Here is a 24285-nt window from a genome sequence, read left to right as displayed (position 1 = left end):
AGGATCAAACTGAGGAGGTGCAACAACAGGAGCAGGAGGAGGTTCAACAAGAGAGCGAGGAGGAACAAGAGGAGGTACAGAAGCAGAAAGAGGAACATGAAAAGGAGGAGCTGCAGGAGGCACACCAAGGAGAGCAGATGAACGTTGAGAAGGAGGAAGAGGAAAGGTATCTTGCTGAGGAGTTGCAGGAGATTGAGGAAGTGCAACAGGACGAGGTACAACTGGCTGAAGAGCAGCAACAGAAGGAGGAAGAAGAAAAGGAGGTCCAGCAGGTTGTGAACATGGAGCAGGTGGAGGTGCAGAAGCAGGATGATGTACACAAGAAGGAGATGATGCAGCAAGGGATGCAGGAGGCGCAACAGGAGGAGGTACACCCGGCTGAAGGGGAGCAACAGGAGGAAGAAGAAGAAGAGGAGGGGCAACAGGCTGTCAACATAGAGCAGGAGGAGGTTCAACCAGAGAGCGAGGAGGAACAAGAGGAGGTACAGAAGCAGAAAGAGGAACATGAAAAGGAGGAGGTGCAGGAGGCACACCAAGGAGAGCAGATGAACATTGAGAAGGAGGAAGAGGAGAGGTATCTTGCTGAGGAAGTGCAACAGGAGGAGGTACAACTGGATGAAGAGGAGCAACAGGAGGAGGAAGAAGAAAAGGAGGCTCAGCAGGTTGTGAACATGGAGCAGGTGGAGAAAACTAAGGAGGTGGAGGTTCAGCAAGAGGGTGAGGAGGTGCAGAAGCAGGATGATGTACACAAGAAGGAGATGATTCAGCAAGGGATGCAGGAGGCGCAACAGGAGGAGGTGCAGCATGCTGTTAGTAAGGAGCGGCAGGATCCAACTGAGGAGGTGGTGCAGCAACAGGAAGAGGAACTCATAAAGGAGTTGCCTGCAGGAGGAGGAGGTGGAGCAAGAAGAGGTGGCTCAACAAATGGAAGAGCAACAAAAGAAGGAGGTGCAACAGGAGGAGGTACAACTGGCTAACAGGATGGAGCAGGGGTACCAAACCGAGGAGGTGCAGGAAGAGAAACACGTGAAGGAGATGCCGCAGGAGGAGGATGACACTATGCAGCAGGAAGAAGAGCAACAAATAGAGGAGGAGGTGCAGAAGCAGGATGAAGAACAAATGAAAGAGATGCCGCAGGAAGAGGAGCCACAAATGGAGGGGGGGCAGCGACAGGAGTATGAGGAGGAGCAGGTGCAGGACTTTGTGGACCCTTTGGAGCACAACCACAACAGTCAGGTTCTCATTCGCCTCAGAGGAATGTAAGTAAATGGCGGGATGAGGATGATGTCATATGGATGACGTCATAATAATGAGGCAAGGATGCTGATGTCATAATGAGAGAAGATGATGGATCTGTGTGTGTGTTACGTGTAGCTGTCCGTTACATGTGCGTTTGCATGTGGAACAACAGTAGCAGCAGCGGCATGTTGCGTGGTTACCGTGGCAACAGATGAGCGTTGCCAGGAAGCAAAGTATCAGTGAAGACGTGTTACATGCTACGTGCTACATGCTAAAATGGTACGTGTGAAAGTTTAACAGATTTGACTCAGCTGATAAGTAACCACAGAAGTTAAGTTAGAAAAGATAAAGTAAAGTGGCAGTAAGGTAGCGCGAAAAATATGGTAGAAAAGCAAATAAGGTAGAGCTGCACATCATGTAGAGGAAGAGATAAAGCTAGAGATAGGGTAGACTAGCATCCATCCATCCATCCATTTTCTGAGCCACTTGTCCTCACAAGGGTCGCGGGCGCGCTGGAGCCTACCCCAGCTATCATCGGGCAGGAGGCGGGGTACACCCTGAACTGGTTGCCAGCCAATGGCAGGGCACATACAAACAAACAACCATTCGCACTCACATTCACACCTACGGGCAATTTAGAGTCATCAATCAACCTACCATGCATGTTTTTGGGATGTGGGAGGAAACCGGAGTGCCCGGAGAAAACCCACGCAGGCACGGGGAGAACATGAAAACTCCACACAGGCGGGACCGGGGATTGAACCCCGGTCCTCAGAACTGTGAGGCAGACGCTCTAACCAGTCGTCTATCGTGCCGCCGGTAGACCAGCAGTTCAGGTAGAATGGCACATAAGGTAGAACAACAGATGAAGTAGAGTATTAGAAAAGGTAGAGTGGCTGAATGGGTAGCAAGTCAGATAAGGTAGATGAGACAGGGGCAGGTTAGAGCAACAACGTAGAATGGCAGCTCGAGTAGATCAGCAGATAAGGTAGAACGTCAGATTAAGTCGAGAGGGCAGGTAAGGTAGAGCTGCAAATAAGGTAGCGGGGCAGATAGGGTAGAGTACGCAGATAAGGTAGAGCTCCAAATCGGGTAGAGGGGCAGATTAGGGAGAATGGCAGATAAAGTAGAGCACCAGAAAAGGCAGAGTGACGGATAAGTTAAGCTACAGCGGCGGATAAGGTATGAGCACAATTAAGGTAGAGCTGCAGATAAGGTAGAGCGTCAGATAAGGTAGATGAGACACACGCAGGTAGAGCAACAGACAAGGTAGAATGGCAGATAAAGTTCAAAGACGGGTGAGGCAGAGTGACGGCTAAGGTACAGCGACGGATAGACTGTAGTAAAACCACAGTTAAGGTAGAGCATCAGATAAGGCAGACCAGCCGATAAGGTAGAGCGGTAGATAATACAACACGGCAGACATGATAGAGTGACAGATAAGGTAGGGTAGAGCGGCAAATGTGGTAGAGCAGCAGATAAGGCGAGCATTTTCCTTCACTTCTCAGTGAAAGTGATCTGTAAAGGTGCACACTTGGGTCGCGTTCCATTCAACGTCTTGGTGGAGGTCTGTGTTATGATGTCATGCTTGGCGGCGGCCATGTTGAGCTGGGCGTCTTGCGTGGCACACCTGCCGTGTGGCGGCCATCTTGTCGTCTTTTTCCGTCATTAAACAAACAAACGAGTGCAACAGGCTGAGGATGCTTTTCACCATCCTGGTGCCAATTCTTGCCCGAACACACACACACACACACACACACTGGCGCACGTTAATGTGTGAGAAACAAACAGTGAGGGAGACACGTTTAGCTTCAAGCGTCTCTCACTTTCTTTTTTACTTTTTCTTTTCTTTTTTATTGCAAACGTGGTGCAGAAGTCGCCCGGCAACACCGCTTGTTAAAATAGAAATCATTTTTTTGTGTCACTCTAGGGACACAATTAGACCTACAATAAAATAAAATATGAAATCTATTAAAAGATCCAGAGCACCAGCTAAGGGACAATTGCAGAGGCTGAATTTAATTTTGATGTGTTATATGGATGGATGTTTATTTAGATTAGATTATTGTATGTGTACAAATAGATTATTGTTGGATGCTTTATGGTTGACATTTTGATATTAGTTACTGTGAAACCCTTTGAGGCTTGTGATCCAGAACTATAAAAGTAAAATTTGATTGAATTGAAGGTAGAACAGCAGATAAAGTGGTGCAGTAGACAAGGTAGAGTGTCAACTAATGTAAAGCAACAGATAGGGTAGCGTGGTAGATAAGGTAGAGCAGTGGATAACGTAGAAGGGGAGATAAGATAGAGTTGCAGATAAAGGAGAACAGCAAATACGGTTGTGCTTCAGATAAGGTAGTGTGGGAGACAAGTTGGAGCATCAGATAAGGTGACGGCGTAACAAATAAGGTAGCGCAGCAGATAAGGTAGCACATGAGATAATCTGAAGTAGCAGAGAAGGTGGAGCGTCACATAGGGTAACGTAAAAAATAAGGTAGAGCAGGGGATAAGGTACAAATGGAGATTAAAAGATAGAGTGGCAGATAAGGTAGAATGCGAGAAAGAAACAATGTAAGGTAAAGTGGTAGGAGATAATTGGGGTAAGGTTGAGCATATAATGTAGAAAGGGATATAAGATAGAGAGGCAGATAAAGTACAACTTGATATTAAAATAAAGTGGCAGATAAGGTAGAACAGCAGATGAGGTAAAGCAGTAGACACGGTAGAGCATCCGATAATGTAAAGCAACAAATATAGAAGAGTGGTAGATAACGTAGAAATGGAGCTAAGATAGAGTGGCAGATAAGATATATTGGCCTCGGAGTGAAAGAGGAGGAAGGAAAGAAGGGGCAGCAAATATTGTACAGCAGTAGATAAGGTAGAGCAGCAGATAAGGTAGTATGAGATAATCTAGAGTAGCAGAGAAGGTAGAGCATCAGATAGGGTAGAACAGCAGATAAGGTAATGCGGTGGACAAGGTAGCGCATCAGATAAGGTACAGTAACAAATAAGGTAGAGCGATAGATAAGGCAGAGAAGCGGGTAAGGTAGAAATGGAGATAAGATAGTGGCTGATAAGGTAGAGCAACAAATGCTTAGAGTGGTAGATAAGGTAGCATATGAGATCATCTAGACCTAGAGTAGCCGAGAAGGTAGCGTGTCATACAGGGTAGAGCAGTAGATAAGGTAGTGTGGTGGACAAGGTAGAATATCAGATAAGGTAGAACAACGGATAAAGTTTGCCACGATGTACAAAGCAGCCGACAGCAGACTAGAAACAGACAGCGGCAAGTATGTAACAGGAAGTCGAGCATCTAGCAAAAAATTCATGTTAGCTCAGTACTAATCATATGCTAATATGATGCTAACTACCATGCTACATGCTAACATGATGTAAAGTATCATACCACATGCTAACATGATGCTAACGATCATGATTTGTTAACACGACAGTAACTATCATGCTATACACTAACATGATGCTAACTACCAGGCTACATGCTAACATGATGCTAACTACTAGGCTACATGTTAGCATGATGTTAACTATCATGCTACATTCTAACATGATTCTCACTATCATGCTACATGCTAATAAGCTAAGACTGTGAATGAGGTTACACAAGCAGAGTGAGCAGCTTCCTTTTCTTGTGTGGTTAAGGACACACACATTTGTATGTAGTACGCACACATTTGTGTACATCACTGGCCTCTTCGCATGGTGACAACACACAAAATCACACGTCAATGCAGGACTCTGAACAACATGGACAAAAAGACAGCAGAATCAAAACATCTTGACATCTTTCTTTTGTTGCACTTTGTGTTGTTATTGTTGTGTTCTTAGTGTGTGTCATTTTGTACTTTGAAGCATTTGTGTGTCTTGGTCCTAAAAATGTGCTTGTGAGTGTGTGTATGTGTGTACAACATGAATACATCCAGTATTTGTACACATAAACGAAATGATGGACCTTTCTTTCCTTTTCGAAACAAATTATGTCATGGTTATTGTTTACAGTACTTTATGGCGATACATTTTTTTTTTTTTTTTTTTTTTTTACAGGCAGAAATATAAAAACACATCACAGAGGTAAGACACACGTACACACACACACACACGGACAAATGCACGGACACATGCTCACACGCATATACACAGACTATTATTGGTCCTGGTAGAGTCATTATGATTTGACTTAAAAATGTGTCTGTCTCTCTCTCTCTCTCCTCCTGTTGCCATGGAAACTAAAACATTTCATCCAGCTTGGTCACCATGATAACAGCACAATGCATTTGATCCACAGGAGTCCAGCAACACTTCACAACATTTAAACATTACCTTAGATTAGCTTAGCTTTATGTGTGCTCAATTTCTACACAAGTTTCCTGGATGTCCACCAAGGCCCTCCTTGCTGGAAGTAATGATCCAATGAAATTTTACGGCAACAGGAAAACGAGACAAGACAAAGAGAGATTTTTAACGTTAATATTGACTCTACTAGGATAAAGAATGTATGCTATATGTTGCTGCACTGTTTGTATTCAAATATCCTTTGCCTGAAGGGTTATAATACCACATCACTGATGCTATTTGTTAGCCTGTCTATGGCATTTTGCAATCGTGTGTTAGCATTAAGCTAAGCTTACTTTCTTAAGGCCAAAGCTTTGAGGTTTTGGTTAAATACACAACGTTGAATAATAAGTGAGTTGAGTAAAGTTCATTGCCACCATACAGCCCTCTTATATTTTTGCTCGCAAGTCAAAGCAAACAAATCAGCCAAACGACGGCTTGTATCGAAAAAAAAAAACCACGGTATGTTGTGGTGTCGTACAAAACAATATTGTCATTCATTGTGATTTTTATTTTGAGGCTGAAAGCGGTCTTGGGTCAGATGGACCGCGGCGTGGTCGACATTCAGGAGCTGCGCAGTAACCTTCAGATGGCGGCCACCATGTTGGATGCTGTCTACACGGACGAGACCAGGTAAGATAGCGGAGACAAATATGAAATTTCACACCTACTACTGAAACACTCCCACACATTATACTGGATTGAAAAACAGAAACATTTTCACACGACTGAAATGCCGTCAGATTCAAATTAAGTGCTCTCATACACACACCTAAAACACTGTCACACAGGCTACTGAAATTCTCTCACACAGAACTGAAATGCTTTCACACTCTACTGAAATATTTTTACACACAACTGAAACACTCATACAAACAACAAAAATATTCACACATACTACTGAATCACTTGCACACATAATGCTGAAATGCTCTCACACTCACTACTGAAACACTTTCAATCAAACAACTGAAACATCGACACACACACACACTGATGAAATGCTCTCACATACACTAGTGAAAGGCTTTCTCACAGACACACACACACACACACGCACACACTGAAACGCTCACTCACACTACTGAAACCATCGAAACACACTTACAACTGAAACAGCCTTACCATACAAAAGTGATACGCTCTTACACACTTTACTAAAATATTTTAAACACACCCGAAACACATAACTGAAACTTTCTCACACACTACTGACTTGCTCTCACACACACACACACACACACACACAACTGAAAAACTTTCACACACGCTACTGAATCGCTCTCGCACAAACGCTTTTGAATCGCTCTCACATCTGCCAAATCACGCTCACACATATTTCTGAGTCGCTGTCACGCACACACTACCGAAATGCTCCTATGAACACTACTCAAACTCTTTCTTACCCACTATTGAAACGATCTTATACACAAAATTGAAACGCTCTCACAAACGTCACTGAAACATTCGTACAAAGAACTGAAACAGTCAGACACAAATAAAACATTCTCACGCACAATTCTGAAATTATTTCCCACACAATGAAACACTCTCACACATGGTATTAAAACAATGTCACACACTATGAAACCTCTGTCAAACATACTACAGAATTCGCTCTCACACACATTGCTTAAACACACACCACAATGGAAACTCACACAGCAATTGAAACCCTCTCACACATACTACTAAAAGACTCATACACATTCTTACACGTAAACAAAATGCTCTCACACACATTATTGAAACACTGTCTCACATACATTATTGAAATGCTCTCACACACACTACTTCCAGCAGACGTCTCCTGGACCCCGAGGACGAACTGAGCGACCTGCAGGCCGAGTCGGTACCCAGGGAGGTCCGCGATTGGCTGGCCTGCACCTTCAGCCGCAAGATGGGCGTGGCCAAGCGGCGGCCTGAGGAGAAGCCGAGATTCAGGAGCATCGTCCACGCCGTACAAGCCGGGATATTCGTGGAGAGGTAAGGTCGACCGCTATGTAATTTTTTTTTTTTGTCCATTGTGACAGTTTTCCCATTCACTTCAAAGGTAAACTTACCATACATTGTGCACGGCACGAAATACTCACGTGCGGACAAATTTTTCTGAGAAGTTGCCAAGAAGAAGCTTCCACGTCTTTGTTGTTTTTCATTTATACTCTTTACTGTTTTGTGCCAGATTTAACTGAATAAATATACAAACAAAACAAGCAAAACAATTTTAACTTATGAATTAAATTGACTAAAATATATGATAACTAATTTAAAAAGATAAAGCAAAATTATAGCTATTATTTTATAAAAGTGTGATTTACTCAATGTTCAATATTGAAATGGCATGTGTCGGATTCAACTAAATATGAATAATATATTTACATTACATTGGCTTTACATTTAAAAAAAACTGATTGTAAAAAGATATCAAAAAGGTTATATTTAATGTTTTCATTTTTCCCAAAAACAAACTATATATCATAAAAATAAACATTTTGAAAGGTCATGATTTCTGAAGAATTTTAGCCAATGAATATAATGAAAAATATAAAAAAATAAATATACTATATAAACTAAAAAATGTTTTGCACAAGATTTTATTGAACTAAAATCTACTAAATAGAGGAAGAAAATGTGACTTTATGCTTTTCCCTGTCAAGGGTATTCAAAATGTGTGCAGGATTCAATTACATAAATATAATGTACACTACCCACTCGCTATTCGCAAGGGATAAAGACTGGGACGGGCCGTGAATAGTGAAAATGCGCAAATAATTGACAGGCCATTATAATTGCATTGAGAAAAAACAAAATAAATAAATGCATATATATATATATATATATATATATATATATATATATATATATATATATATATATATATATATATATATATATATACATTACACGCACACACAGCAGCTGAAATAAGTACTTAACACGTCACCATTTTTCGCACTACATATATTTCCAAGGGTGCTATTGACATGAAAATTTCACCAGATGTTGAGAACAACCTAAGTAACCCATACTTACAAAGAAATTAGAACAAATAATATCAGCAAGTTATGTGTAATAATGTGAAATGAAACAAGGAAATAGTATTGAACACACCAACTGGTATTTATTTAATACTTTGTACAAAAGCCTTTGTTTGCAATGACAGGTTCAAGACGCCACCTGTATGGAGAAACTAGTCGCATCCATTGCTATGGTGTGATTTTGGCCCATTCCTCCACATAAGCAGTCTTCAAATCTTGAAGGTTCCGTGGGCTTCTTTTATGGACCTTGAGTTTCAGTTATTTCCATAGATTTTCGATTGGATTCAAGTCAGTCCACTCTCGTTTTATTTTCATCATCCTCGTAGATGGCAGCAGATTTTTGTCAAGAATGTGTGGGTACATTTGTCCATTCATCCTTCCTTCGATAATGTGAAGTTTACCAGTACCATTTTTGAAAAGGAGCCCCACACCATCATGTTCCCACCGCCGAATGTTGCTGTTGGTATGGTGTTTTTAGGGTGATGTGCTGTGCCATTTCTCCTCCTAACTTGGTGTGCATTATGGCATCCAAACAGTTCAATTTTGCTCTTATCCGACCAGACTATATTCTCCTAGTATTTAACTGGCTTGTCTAAATGTTGTTCAGCAAACATTAAACGAGCTTTGACATGCTTTTTTTTTCCAGCAATGGGGTCTTGCATACAGGCCATGGCGGCAGAGTGCATTACTCACTGTTTTCCGTGTGACAACAGTACCTGCTAATTCAATTTTTTACGCTCTCCACAGGTGGTCCTTGGCTCTTGGACAACTCTTCTGATTATTCTTTGCACTCCTGTGTCACAAATCTTGCGAGGATCACCTGATCGAGGCAAATTTATGGTGGCACGATTGGCTTTCCACTTACGTATTATGGCCCCAACCGTGCTAACTGCAATGTTCAGAAGCTTAGATATGCGCCTGTAACCAATGCCATCATTATGTTTTGCAATAATTAGTTTGCGATGGTCTTCAGACACCTCTCTGCTCTTACCCATCAGATGTGTCTTGACACACACCTTGGCAATGAAACCTTTTGTAGGCCATCAATTAGGACCGAACCAGCTGATATTCATTTGCACTGACAAGGGGCTGGATTGCTGTTTGTGTATTGATAGATTTTAGGTGTTGTCTTGGCTTTCCATGCCTTTTTCCACCTCCCTTTCTTCATGTGTTCAATACTTTTTCCCTGTGTCATTTCACATTATTACACACAATTTAATTTGTGATCTTATTTGTTCTACTTCCTTTGTATGTATGTATGTATTACTTAGGATGTTCCCAACATCTGGTGAAAATTTCCTGTCAATACCACCTTTGGAAATATATTTAGTGAGAAAAATGGTGAGTTAAATACTTATTTCAGCCTCTCTCTCTCTCTCTCTCTCTCTCTCTCTCTCTCTCTCTCTCTCTCTCTCTCTCTCTCTCTCTCTATATATATATATATATATAAATAAATATATATATATATATATATATATATATATATATATATTTACCCCAAATATCCTAGACGAAACAGAGATTTACCACAAGTAGCATCCAAACCTGAACCATTCACATTCATTAAACGATGATGATGATAATGATGGTGATGATGTGATGTGATGGTGATGTTGACGGTATGGGTTGGTGTGTTCGGTGTGCTTAACGACCCGTGAAATGTGAAGTGTGTTTGCAGCACGGTTGCCATGGCAACTGACAATCCATCCTGCTCGCAACGTGTAGAGGAGGATGGCTGCACAGCACCATATTCTTATATATCTGTGTCTGGGTGTGGGTGTGTGTGTGTGTGCATGTGTGCGTGGGTGTGTGCGCACGTGTGCGTGCCACCAGGATGTACAGACGGACGTCCAACATGGTCGGACTGACGTACCCGCCCACGGCTCTCGCAGCTCTCAAGGTAACCGAAATAAATTAATAAATAATATAATTAAAGTTTTATCGCTGCGGTTCTTCCAGCAGGAAGTGACATCATCATAATTTGTCCCTCACAATGATGATGATGGGTGACTACAAACAACAAAAATGACATCAGTGACTTTTTGTTTTTTGCAACAACCCTGCCCCGATTTTACGTTTTTGTTAATTAACACAAATTATATATATATATATATTTGAAAGACAATTAAATTTAATTTCCAATTTGTTAAATTTATGTTATAATTTGAATCCTGTAATTTTTATTTTTTTTCTTATGAAACACTTTTTGAATCTTTCTTTCTTTCTTTCTTTCTTTCTTTCTTTCTTTCTTTCTTTCTTTCTTTCTTTCTTTCTTTCTTTCTTTCTTTCTTTCTTTCTATTATCATTACAAATTTAACCTGATAAATAATAATTAAAAATTAACAAAAAAATAAAACAACTCCAAAATGCTAGTTATATTTTAAAAAGAGAAATAATAAATACATATATAAATACAGCATTGTTAAATTTGGAATTTAATCTAATCAATATAATCAAATACCAATGTCAAACTAAATGTACCATTCTTTTGTTTTTAGATATAATTTAATAAGTATAATGAAATAACATTTTCTTAATGCATATTAACTAAATAAAAATTAACCCTAATAAGTCTAGCATTTAAAACAAATCTAATAAATATAATATAATTCAATACAATATCAATACAAAATATTTAAAGAAAATATCTATTATCATCATTGTCTATTTATTGAAATAATACCTAATGAAAATGTAAATATTATAAAGAAAATAGAAAATATATCAAATAACTTATTATATTATCATTGATAATTGATATGATTGATTGATAATTGATATCATTGATTGAGAACTCTAAATTGCCCGTAGGTGTGAATGTGTGTGAGAATGGTTGTTTGTTTATATGTTCCCTGAGACTGGCTGCCGTTGAGTCCAGAGTGTTCCCCGCCTCTCGCCCAGAGTTAGCTGGGATAGGCTACAGCACGCCCGCGACCCTAGTGAGGAAAACTGGTTAAGAAAATGGATGGATGGATTAAATTAAATCAAAGCGATCTAACACAAAAAAAATAAAACAAACTTATACAATCAAAATGCCCTGCGATTGCCTGGTGACCAGTTCAGGGTGTACCCCGCCTCTCGCCGAGAGATAGCTGGGATAGGCTCCAGCACGCCCGCGACCCTAGTGAGGATAAGCGGAATGGAAGATGAAGGAATGAATGAATACAATCAAATATTATTATTATTATTATTGTTACACATTGGCTGCTCCATGTTTAGTTCCTTGTCTGCTGATTATGACTTATTCTATTTGTTATGTTCTTTTGTGTGTTTTGTCTTGAGAATGTGGACCAGTGGTCCTTCGATGTGTTCTCCCTTCACGAGGGCACGGGGGAGCATGCCCTCAAGTTCCTGGTCTACGAGCTCCTGACGCGCTATGACCTCATCAACAGGTTCAGGGTACACGCGTCTTTATGTGGTCACGTGTGTGAGTGTGTATGTAGCAAGTGTGCTTGTGTAATGTCGCGCGTGAACTACATGGGTACCTTGACTTACGAGTGCCCCAACTTTTGTTTTTTTCCAGTTACGAGCTGTCACTCGGTCTCTGTCTTTTTTGCTCTAGAGTTGCGAGCAAATATTTGCCTTAAAAGTGAGCTTCAAAGGTTCTGCCACGAGAAGGCGACAGCGACGTTTACAACATCTGGCCACCATCAGTTCACGTGGTTATCGCACAGTGAGCCTGTTGTGTTTTGTGGTTGCATTTTAGATTTTTTGTATGCAAGTATTTTGGCACAACTGTTCGTGCTTCAAAAGTGAGTGCTGAGCCAAAAAATTGGATTTAAGCTTGACATCACAGAAAAACCATGTACAAGGTGTGCCTAAAGTCGACCTGGCAAAAAAGTCCAAGCGTAGTACTTATACGATATGTACTATACTGAAGCAGATGGAATGGATAAATGCCTGCCAAGGGCGCTAAAAAAATTTCTAAACTACGGACTTCTGTCCTTGAAAAGATGGATAAAGTGAGGAAAGTGTGGGGTTATGTATTGGGTTTGGGGATATAGTATAAGTATGGGGTTTAGGTTATATCATCAATGATAAACCATCATGGTGATGTCATCAATGGTGATTCCACAATCGTCTCTGATCAGTGCCTCGACCCGAGCACTATTCCCAGAATTAACCGCCAAAGATGATCTGTCACTCCTTTGCTTGTCACAGAGGTCACTCAAAGCAGGATCTTGTTCTTCGGCTTTGAACCTGGACACCCACTTTTCGACTGTGATTTAGCCTATTGCAGCTTCGCCACACATTTCGCAACCTTTTGGAAATGTTGAGTGGTGGTTCCCTTTCTAAAGCTCACGGCTCTCTGCCTCTGACGGCAGCCAACAGTTACCTTATTTTCAAAATGGCTGACAGGAACAGGTCAGGCTTAAACTAAACTTTCATTTTTAAAGTAAACCTTCAAACAAGTATTTAAACTACAAACTGAAAATTTCAGAAAGAATTTCAGTTGTTAATAGTTTAAATTAGGCTGCCACTTACATTATTAATGTTATTACTGTATGTTTTTCTACATAACAATACTGGACAGAGACATTGTTTTTATTAAAAAAACATGTTAAAATGTTTGGGGTGTTTTTTTGGGCCGCTGGATTGGATTAATGGCATTTCAATTAATTTCAATGTTGAAAACTGACTTGAGATACAAGTGATTTGAGTAATGAGCGTAAGTCTGTTGTTCAGATTCCGGTGCCGGCCCTGGTGCAGTTTGTGGAGGCTCTGGAGAACGGCTACAGCAAACACAAGAACCCGTACCACAACCTGGTCCATGCCGCTGACGTCACACAGACGGCGCACTTCCTCATGCTGCACACCGGAACCATGGTAATGCAACGCAATCCTGCAACACTGCGAAAAAGGATGTGCTTTCATTGTGAAATGTGAACACAAAAAAAATTAAAAGGACTGAATCTGTGAGTGTGTGTTTGTGTGTGTGTGCGTGTGTGTTTGTGTGTGTGTGTATGTAGCACTGGCTGAGCGAGCTGGAAATCCTGGCGATGGTTTTTGCCGCGGCCATTCACGACTTTGAGCACACGGGGACCACAAACAATTTCCACATACACACAAGGTAGAACTCCACCCCCGCCCACCACCATTTTGCATGTGTGTGTGCGACTGCACGTCGTCTGTTTGTGGTCGTGTGACCCGCTGTGTGTGTATGTGTATAAATAAGTGCGTGTGTGTGTGTGTGCACGCATTAGGTCGGAGGTCGCCATCTTGTACAACGACCGGTCGGTACTGGAGAACCACCACGTGAGCGCCGCCTACAGGTTGATGGCGGACGAGGACACGAACATCCTGGTCAACCTCAACAAGGACGACTGGAGGTAAGCACACACACATGCACGCATGCACACAAATCTATCGGCCGTGAGAGCAAGACTTTCACATATAAGAGTATTTAACTAGTGTTTATGAGAGTTTGAGTAGTGTTTATGAGAGCCTTTCAGTAGTTTTTGTGTGTGAAAGCATTTGAGTAGCAAGTGCGAGAGCTAATCCTAAATAATGTCCCTAACGGCCCCTCATACATAACCATATAGACACATACACACAAACACTCTCACAAGCACACACGTAAACACACACGTAGAGACTGACTCACACCCACACACACACATACACGTAAACACATAAGCATACAGACTGACTCACACCCATACACACATACTCAAACACACGTACACACTCATTGACACACTCTCACACATATATATTAATGTATACACACACACTTTCTCACATGCACACACATATCCATATAGGCACACACATGGACGCGCACAAACACAAACAAATACCCGTATCGACACATACACACTCTCTCATGCACACACACTCACTGACACACACACACATTCACATATACACACGTTCACTCACACGCGCACACATATAGGCACAGGTACACACATGGACATAAACATATCCATATAGACACACTCTCTCTCACACTCACACAAACACAATCATTCACTGGCACACAATCACATTACACACACATGCACTCACTCGCACATACTCAAACACACTGCACAAATAATACAGACACACACATGATGAATGTATTCTTAGTGCGTGTGTGTGTTGCTCTGTAGGGAGCTTCGTGCGCTGGTGATTGAGATGGTGATGTCCACGGACATGTCCTGCCACTTCCAGCAGATCAAGACCATGAGGAACACCCTCTCGCAGACACATGGGTCGGTCAACAACTTTTGGTGCTCAACATTTGCATTTTTGCACAAATATTGCACTTTTGAAGCCAAATATAGAATTTTTTTGACAGTGTTTGGAGGCTAACTGCAACCCTTTTATGACAACTTTTTGTGTTCAACCATTACATTTTATGTCTAAATATTACACTGACTTTCTTATCCAACCATGCCTGCTACTTTATTTGTGTTGTGTTTTTCGGTTGGTGGTTGATGTGACGTGTGTCCAGTGTGGACAAGGTGAAGGTTTTGTCTCTGATGCTGCACGCTGCTGACATTAGCCACCCCGCTAAAACTTGGCCGCTGCACTACCGCTGGACGCATAGTCTCATGGAGGAGTTTTTCAGACAGGTATACACACACACACACACACACATACACACACACACACACACACATATTTGTACACTAGCACTTGCAGCTTGAGTGTTTGTTTTGTGTCCCAGGGAGACAAAGAAGTGGAACTGGGCCTTCCTTTTTCTCCTCTTTGTGACCGCAAAGCCACCATGATTGCACAGTCTCAGATTGGTAAGAAGCAAACCAATCACAAAACACCAGTAACCACCTCTGTTAACTTGTTGTGAGCAAATTTTTGTGTCTTAATGGCAAAGTACAGTGGACCCCCGCATACTCGTGGTTCGGCACCTGCAGACTTTTTATTTTTCCCCCCACAGTTTAATTAAGAAAAAGGGACCAACCCTGAAAATGCTTATTGGCCATTTATCCATGCTTATTTAATATTTCTTTGGGTTAAAAAAAAAAAAATAATTATATATATATATATATCAGTGGCATGGACCCAAAAAAATCCTACAAAACAATCATTTTGTGCTGTAGCGTAATATGGGTGCATATGGTAAAAAAAAAAAAAAAGTGCTTCAATGTCATGGACAATCGGTTAAATCGGACGACCCCCCACGCCTATTCGTCCATTATATTGAGGTTCAACTGTATCGTGTTTGGAGGCTAAGTATAGGATTTTTGTTTCCAAAATGCAACTTTTTGTGGTCTGCTATTGCATTTTGTGCATAAATATTGTGACCAAATATACAATTTAATTGGTGTAGTCCGACCTCTGATTGCTCGATTGATTGTCAGGTTTCATTGACTTCATTGTGGAGCCGACGTTCAGCGTCCTGGTGGACATGACCGAGAAGGTGATTGGTCCCCTAATAGACGAGGAGAGGAAGGCCCAAGAGACGGGTAACCGACGTCCTAGGTATCACAAGCCCGCTCTACGACAAGCGATAGACTAAATTTACCAAGTTTCCCATTGTGGTTGTTCACTGGAGATTTATTTTGAAAGGTTTCAAATGCTAGTTGTTTCTCCAGCTTGACGGGAAGCGGCTCGGTCACCGTGGAGTCTGTCCAGAGACACAGCAGCTGTCGCCACGGCAACCGTGATATCGGACAGATGGACTTCTCATTGACCGCTATTGACCTGCCTGAGCTCAGGAAGCATCTGAGTGATGTCATCAACAGGAACAAGGACAGGTGGAAGGAACTCTCCGTGGATGGTACACGCAAACACGCACGCATGCATGCATGCACGCTCGCATGTAGGCAGGCACGCACACGCACACACACAAACTCACACAGTAGTAATGTAATGTGTATCTATACATGGTGAGCAGAATTGGCCAATAAGGAGCTAGACGACCAGGAGGAGGTGGAGTCTAAGATCAAAAGCCATACGGCTGACCAATCGCAGGCCTCGGTTCACTGCCCACTTGATGAAACACGTAACCATGACGACGACTACCAAGAGTCACCTGACATCCAACCTGAGGACCACTCCAGATGGAACGGTACAGAACACACACATGCACACGCACGCATGCACACACACACACAAAACAAACAAAACAAAGAAACAAACAAAAACACAAACACACATGCACACAAACAGACCGGTGTTGGGAAAGTTCCAAGTTCAAAGTTCACTTCATCGTTCCTAAAATTAACTAGTTCATTTCATAGTTCAGCGGCACGGTGGCCGACTGGTAAGAGCGTCAGCCTCACAGTTCTGAGGACCCGGGTTCAATCCCCAGCCCCGACTGTGTGGAGTTTGCATGTTCTCCCCGTGCCTGCGTGGGTTTTCTCCGGGCACTCCAGTTTCCTCCCAAATCCCAAAAACATGCATAAATTGGAGACTCTAAATTGCCCGTAGGTGTGAGTGCGAATGGTTGTCTGTTTGTATGTGCCCTGCGATTGGCTGGCAACCAGTTCAGGGTGTACCCCGCCTCCTGCCCGATGACAGCTGGGATAGGCTCCAGCACGCCCGCGACCCTAGTGAGGATAAGCGGCTCAGAAAATGGATGGATGGATGGATTTCATAGTTCATAATTCCAAATTTTGAACTAACTTCACCACGGTAAAAATGAACTAGTTCATAGTTTTGTTTATTTTTTTCCTCAATATATTGCTGATGAGGTTAATTGAAGACTATAAATTGCCTGTAGGTGTGAATCTGAGTGCAAATGGTTGTCCGGGTCTATATGTGCCCTGCGACTGACTGGCGACCATTTCAAGGTGTAGTCCGACTTTCGCCGGAAGTCAGTTGGGATAGGCTCCAGCACCCTGGCGACCCTGATCCAAGCAGTATTGAGAATGAATGGATGGATGGACACTTTAATTGTACATAGCTTAAATTAAAGTATTCTGCTACAAATAATAATTTTCCTCGTAATCCATTTTTACAATTACCGTATGTACTGAATTACAAAAGAACCACCGAAGAACACGTTCACTCCCATTTACGCAGTGTCCCTAAATGCACCTCGCATTCTCACACAGCTGGGACGCGCCTGTCATGAATGGCGGCCGTGGTCGCGCTGAATCAAATACGGCATTTATCCCCCAACATATGGAAGCTCGTATATAATGTGTTCACACGGGGTTGTCCTTGAAGTCCCTAACAAAACCTGGCACTCTTCAATGAAAATGAACTTTCATTCGAAAACCGTTCTTTGACGCCAGAATGAGCGTATTCTCAGTTATGTTCATCAGGCAGAAAGTAACTAAGTTCAGTTCACGTTCGCAGAAAATATGAACCACTCAATGAACTTTCGTTCATTGAACTCATTCAGGTACAACACTGGCACAGACACATGCAAATGCGTACTCTTTAACATACACATCGACACATATGCAGTCGCACGCACGCACTAACACACTTGCACACACTATCACACACACATGCATACACTTTACTATACATAGACGCACACACATAAACAAAAACATGTACACAGACACACACCAACATACACAGACATGTACATGCAGTAACTTACACATGGACTCACGCGTATGCACACACATACACACAAGAAAACAAATGCACACACAAGCACAAATACTGTCGGTAACGTGTTGCTTTGGTAACTCTTGTAGGGGCCAGGCCGGGAGAGGAGCAGGAAGTGCCTGAAAACGCCTAATTGGGACATCTGCTGTGAATTCTGCCAGGGAAACTGTCGCCATGGTGACAGATTGTAAGGCGTCCCTCAGGGGTCATGGCAAAGCCCTGTGGAACTTTTCTTTTTGGACTGACCTTGAAGGGATCACGCCAATATGGCTTCCTGTGCAAACAAACAAAACAATCCGTTTGACAGGAAGTGTGTCGTTGAACACATTGAACACTGAACAAGCATTTAGCTTAGCACCCATCAAGCTAGCTAGCTAGCTTAGCATGAGTGTTACGGACACATGGAGGTGTTGTTTGGATCTTTGTCAGTCATCACATCTCCATGTGAACCCTTTCAAAAAGGGAGCACTGTGTGTGTGTGTGTGTGTGTGTGTGTGTGTGTGTGTGTGTGTGGCTTTATTGTGAACTTTGTGTTTGTGTGTGTGTGTTGTACAGATGTTTTGTGTTTAAATTGAAATAAAAATTCTCAAACTGACTTTTGAAGACTCACTCATGCAACAGACACTTCATCCTATCCACTCATTGACATGGACACGCACGCACATACTAACATACACTTATATACAGTGACGTGCGGTGAGGTTCATGATTGGTGAGGCACTGACTACGTCAGTCACGTGATGTCTGGAGTTCGATGAAGCTCAACTCAACACTGCCACAGGCTAGTTGTGGCACCGTACATAACAGACTCCACTGTGCACTTTTAGTGGCTTTTCTGGTCGATAAGAAAGACTAAATGTCATGCACTTTCATGAAATATATTAGACAGTCTGTTAAACGTCAGTAAGTGCAGTCCATGTGTGATAAAACGTATATTATTGGCGATGTAATGAGGAAACACCAATGTCTCTTGTGTGAAGCCACGGACCAATCACAGCCTCCCTGGATGGACGTGTGCGTGGTCTCTTGAAGCATCATGGGAGCGGTGACTCAACGTGACTCGTAGCTGGGCTTCCTATGCATTTGAACAGTAAATATGAACATTCAGCTATTTTAATGAAAAAATCATTGAAATTATTGGATTGAAAAAGAAAATGGATGTAAAGCACGGACCATAGAACTAAAATGGAACAATTTCATGTAATTATAAGGTTTTATTTACTATTCACATGCAGTGGAAAAGAAAGACCACCAGGGGGCAGTGAGGCTCTGCCTCACTTGCCTACCCTGACCGCGCGTCACTACTTATATACACACTGAAAAACATACACGCATACTAACACGCGCACGAACACAGTAGTAACATATATGTGACATGCGCGCACACACGTACAGGCACTAAAATAAACATAACACACACACATGTGCACAGTAACATACATGGACACATGCACACACTAACACGGACAGTTGCACTCACCATCACAAATGCACACTATCATGTACACTCATAAACACACTAAGAACGGACACACACAGGAACACACGCGAACATGGACACGTACAACAAACATGATCGTGTGCGTGCACCACAAGTTGCGACCACCAGGTGTCAGTAGACCGCCACCAAGAGGACTCACGGGACAGCCAACCGAGTGACAGCTTCACGAAAGACCTCCTGCCTCCTCGACCAATCAGAGGCGACAAAGCATCCCGAAGGTAAATCACGTCAGGTTTTATTGGCACACCGTTTTTTTTTTTTGTGGGTGGCTTTGAAATAATTGTATTAACAAATTCAGCCCCTGAAGCCAGTTTCCCTTAGCAACATGAAATTTGGTTATCATGTCAATCATCAGTAGAATCACAAAACAGTCTCAAAGAGCCATCCACATAAAGACACAGGAACGCTGCTATTTTGGTTTGAAGCAGCCATTTTACGGTCATTTTGGCCATTTCCAAGTGTCTTCAATTTCATGGAAAATTCAGCCCCCTAAGCCAGTTTGACCAACCATTTGGTAGACATGTCCATTGCACGTCGAAACACCCAAAAACTCTCAGTCAGCCATTTTGGCAATTTCCTGGAGTCCTTCAATTTTTGGGCAAATTCAGCCCCCAAAGCAAGTTTCACTTAGCAACACAGAATCTGGTAGGCATGTCTATCATGAGTAAACCCACAAAGTGCCTCAAAAAGCCAGGCCTATAAAGACACAGGAAGACTGACATGTTGGTTAAAAGCAGACATTTTAAGGCCATTTGACCCATTTTTAGGTGTCCTTCAAAGACAACCTCATCCTAAAGATTTTGGTGTATTGTTACTAAATTTGGAGCACCTGTACCACAAGTGGACAACAGCAAAATTGTGAAGGTTTGGATATTTTGCTGTTGTGTGTCGCTGAAGCGTGGCGGTGAAATTAGATGACTTGCCTTAAAACACAAAACAAGTAATAACTCGTATAACGAATGTTTTGAAAATTCAAGCAAGTTTGACTTAGCAAAATGGAAATCGCTATGTCTTAAGAAGTCGTGCCCAAAAAGACACGTCGACAAAGTTTGATGATGATGGTCATTAAAGACAAAACTCTCATAAGTCGTCTTATGAATGTTTTGAAAATTCAGCCCCTCAAACCAGTGCCACTTAGCCACATGGAATTTGGTAGGCATGTCTACCACGAGTAGACCCACAAAAAAGTCTCAAGAAGCCATGCTTGAAAAGACACATGACCACTGCCATTTTGTTTTGAAGCAGCCGCTTCAGGATCATTTTGTTCTATTGCTATACCTAATTCCAAACACAAAGCCCCAGTCGGTGGCCTTAAAAGCTCCGAGAGCTCTCTGTAGTTTTGCGTTGATGCTTTGGCGTGTCACCGCGTCTTTAATCAGAGCCGGGCTGTGGAGCAGCACATCATGTTGGAACGTGGGCCCTTTTTGTATTCCCCAAACTGTTATTTCTTCGCTGTGTGTTTGGGTTGGGTCAGCACGTGTATACCGCGACTTGTCTCCATGCCACTGCTACACGTGCAGGGGCAGTGACGTCACGATGGCTGCAATAACAGTTGGGTGCGACTCAGTCGGTGGAATATAACGGGTTATAAGATTTGTTTGGCTGTGTGTGTCATTGACAAAGTGAGTTGCGACACACAAATATACTTTGAGTGCTTTTTTAGATTAGTTGTTACCTGTTGCACCGGAATGAGTTATTTTTACATGGAGTTAATTAGCGACAGTTACCGTGAATGGATCGCTATCCGCCGAAGTGGTGGCGGTTGTCTTTCAGAATAAGAGCAAAATACAGGAGGTGCTATGTTAACAGTGTAAATGTTGCTAACTTAACGGCGCTCTTGATAGACACTGTATCATTTGTTAAGTGTATTCTTTTGATTATTTTTTATTATTTATCCTATGTTCACTTACCAGTCTGTATTTGGTTCTTTCTCTCTTAGGAAACCACACACATAATGTACAAAGAGAGAGGAATTGTTTTCTTGGAAATGACTAAAGGACAAAACCTCACATACTGGATCTGCCTCAGTGAATTTATTACCATCCTTTCTCTGAGTCTGGCCTCAAGTGGTGTTCTGGCCGACACACAGACATGAACACAGCCAGACTTTACCTGAACTTGCAACAGAGGCGAATACCTCCACTATACAGCCTGTTACTGGGTTGCTTATAGTTTAATGGTGCAAGTGCAATTTTTAACTTTCACTTTGGTTGTTTGACCCATCCGTGCATTGACACTTCGCCAGCTGTAGGCGCAAAGATTGACTATTACAGTATTATCGTATGTGGGCTGACCAACCTCAATTAATGGACCGTTGACTTCTTTGAATTCTTTGTGGCCCTTTACAATTTGTATTTCAGTGCCTCTGCGTTCGACCCTCCAGAAAATAGTTCTTCTTTTTCGTCCTCCATTAAACGTTTAACAAAGCATCATGCTTCGCTTGTGAATCGTGTGCAACCTCCATTTGAGTCCAGCTAAATGGGAACAGTGGGAACATGGAACACTGAAGTCAAATATTTGATCGTTTTTGTGCTCAGAGCAAATCAACATGTTGTGACGTCACATAGTGGATGTGGCCTGGAGATATGCCGATTATGCGAATGTCTCACATGGAGAAGTTAGAAGTCAGAAAAAAGTGAGAAATCACCACAAAGTTGATATTTACCCACTTTAAATCATGGTACCGTTACTGAACTTTATTTACAAAACAACAAAGTTAAAAAGTTGATTCACAGTGTGATGTCATCAAAAGGAGACAGAACCAAAAATGTCACTTTGGAGAACTCGGTTCACACAGCGGCATAATTGAAAATTGCCCTGTCGGTGGGTTTAATTAAAAAATACAAAACAGCACCCGAAAGTGGGCTCCCGCCAGGAGACATCGATGCACAATGATGATGTCATCAGCAGAAGATGAACACCCCACCCCAAGTTCTATTTTTCCCTTTGAATTTCCTGAAGAGAAGTCCATTCACAAAACAGGCAATTAAAAAAAACTATTACAGTACTTGTTAACTAACTGGTCAGGTAGGTCATTTTTTTAATATAAAAAAATATGAAAGTGGACTCACATACTGGAGATAGTGAGGCACAATGTGATGTCAGCAAAAGCCCAACCAAAAGTTATTTTTTCACGAAACAGAAGTTCACTCAAAAAACAACCTGTTTAAGAAACACCGCTTGCTTACTTGCTAACATAGCAACATGCAATGGTGATGTCATCAAAAGGAGACAACCCCCAAAACATGGATGTTTACGTAGAAAATGTGAGTTTCCACTGTTTGTGTGCGTGCGTGCGTGCGTGCGTGTATGTGTGAATTCAAGGTCAACATGCATAGCAAAGTACATGTTCATAAAAATAGCAGCGTCCTCTAAATTTAACTTAAGCACGTTAAATCTCTCCAAGCATAGTGCAAAATGGGACATCAAAGGCCGGTCCACCAATAAATTATTATTATGGGATGTTTTTATGGGCCTCCACATGTGCATTTGGTACGCAGGCTTTTATTGGGAACTTGATATAACATACAAAATATAATGTAAAATACAACCGACTGACCAAAAATGCTGATTATTAAATGTATTAGTGCTCACAGATCACTATTTGTTGTCATCTATGGCGTTTCCTATTATGTGTTAGCATTAAGCTAGCGAAAGCATGTGGTTGTTAAATACACAACGAGTAATTCTTGTTGTTTTAGGATGAGTTTGACAGTAGACTTCAACCGGTAGTGGCATTTAACAGCATAAATCCTCTTTTTTGAGAGAATTGTGAACTATTTATCTTCTGCCACGCTGCTGCATGTTGTGAAAGAGAGTTGAGTTCACTGCTGCCGTACAACGCTCACATCTCAAATTTTTCTTCGGAAGTCAAGGCAAAACAATCGGCCGAACGACTGCTCGAAAATGTGGGGCGACTCGTATCTCAAGGCACCGCTGTGCACGTAGTGAAAGGAGTGCAGCCAAGGCTGCAATTTCATTTTGAATTTAAGTTGTACGTATAGTTGAGTGCTTCTGCTCGTGTTTAGGCAGGCAGCGCACACGCGTGATGTGAGCAGCAGGAAGTCGGCGGCGTCTCTTCTCAGCTTGTTGTTCCCTCCTTTGTTTGGATGCTTCCTGCCTTTATTTGCGCCGGCGGAGCAGCTGGTAGCGACACGTCACCTCCTTTGAGCTTGTCTGTTTGCCGGCCGTGTATATGCCACAGCACTGTGTGGACTGGATGCTCTTAAAAACAACAACAAGGTCCACTTTCTTCTCACACGATGGCTCCTGGGGGGATGATCCATGTTATATTAGTTGGAATGGAAAAATAAAAAGATGAACGAAGAATGGAGAAGGCCTCCCGTTACCGTGGCGACGGTCTGTTGACACCTGTCGATCTACAAACAAGCAAGAAAAAAAAATCATCACGGGTTTCTTGAATAAGTGGTAATGCTGGGTCATAAGTAAAAGAGTATATTATAACAACCTTCAGATGCCCAGAAAAGATGTGAGCAGCATTGAGGCATGACATTAGACTCTTAGTAAATGTTTAGATTATTCCTTCCATGGATCTGAGTTTAGATTTAAAAAAAAAAAAGCTTATGAGTGTTGACAACGACCATAAAGTTGCATTGTAATGAATATTGGGTCATC

The 24285-nt window shown here is 42.0% G+C and overlaps 1 protein-coding gene across 1 annotated transcript; it reads left to right on the top strand.

Moving 5' to 3' along the window:
* The first annotated feature begins 280 nt into the window (after window positions 1-280).
* pde1a (phosphodiesterase 1A, calmodulin-dependent) lies at window positions 281-18744 on the top strand. Its single transcript, XM_061691772.1, has 17 exons — window positions 281-665; window positions 1006-1259; window positions 5305-5331; window positions 6112-6225; window positions 7396-7578; window positions 10464-10530; window positions 11913-12029; window positions 13317-13457; window positions 13601-13701; window positions 13835-13960; window positions 14729-14830; window positions 15073-15193; window positions 15289-15370; window positions 15941-16061; window positions 16175-16359; window positions 16477-16650; window positions 18239-18744. Exons 1-17 carry the CDS (start codon window positions 282-284, stop codon window positions 18280-18282), a joined length of 2343 nt encoding a protein of 780 aa, XP_061547756.1. The 5' UTR covers window position 281; the 3' UTR covers window positions 18283-18744.
* The last annotated feature ends 5541 nt before the right edge of the window (window positions 18745-24285 follow it).

Source organism: Phycodurus eques, chromosome 12, assembly GCF_024500275.1.
Source record: "Phycodurus eques isolate BA_2022a chromosome 12, UOR_Pequ_1.1, whole genome shotgun sequence".
NCBI classification, from domain to species: domain Eukaryota; kingdom Metazoa; phylum Chordata; class Actinopteri; order Syngnathiformes; family Syngnathidae; genus Phycodurus; species Phycodurus eques.
The sequence above is the reverse complement of the archived record's forward strand: the minus strand, read 5'-3'. Positions and strand labels throughout refer to the sequence as shown.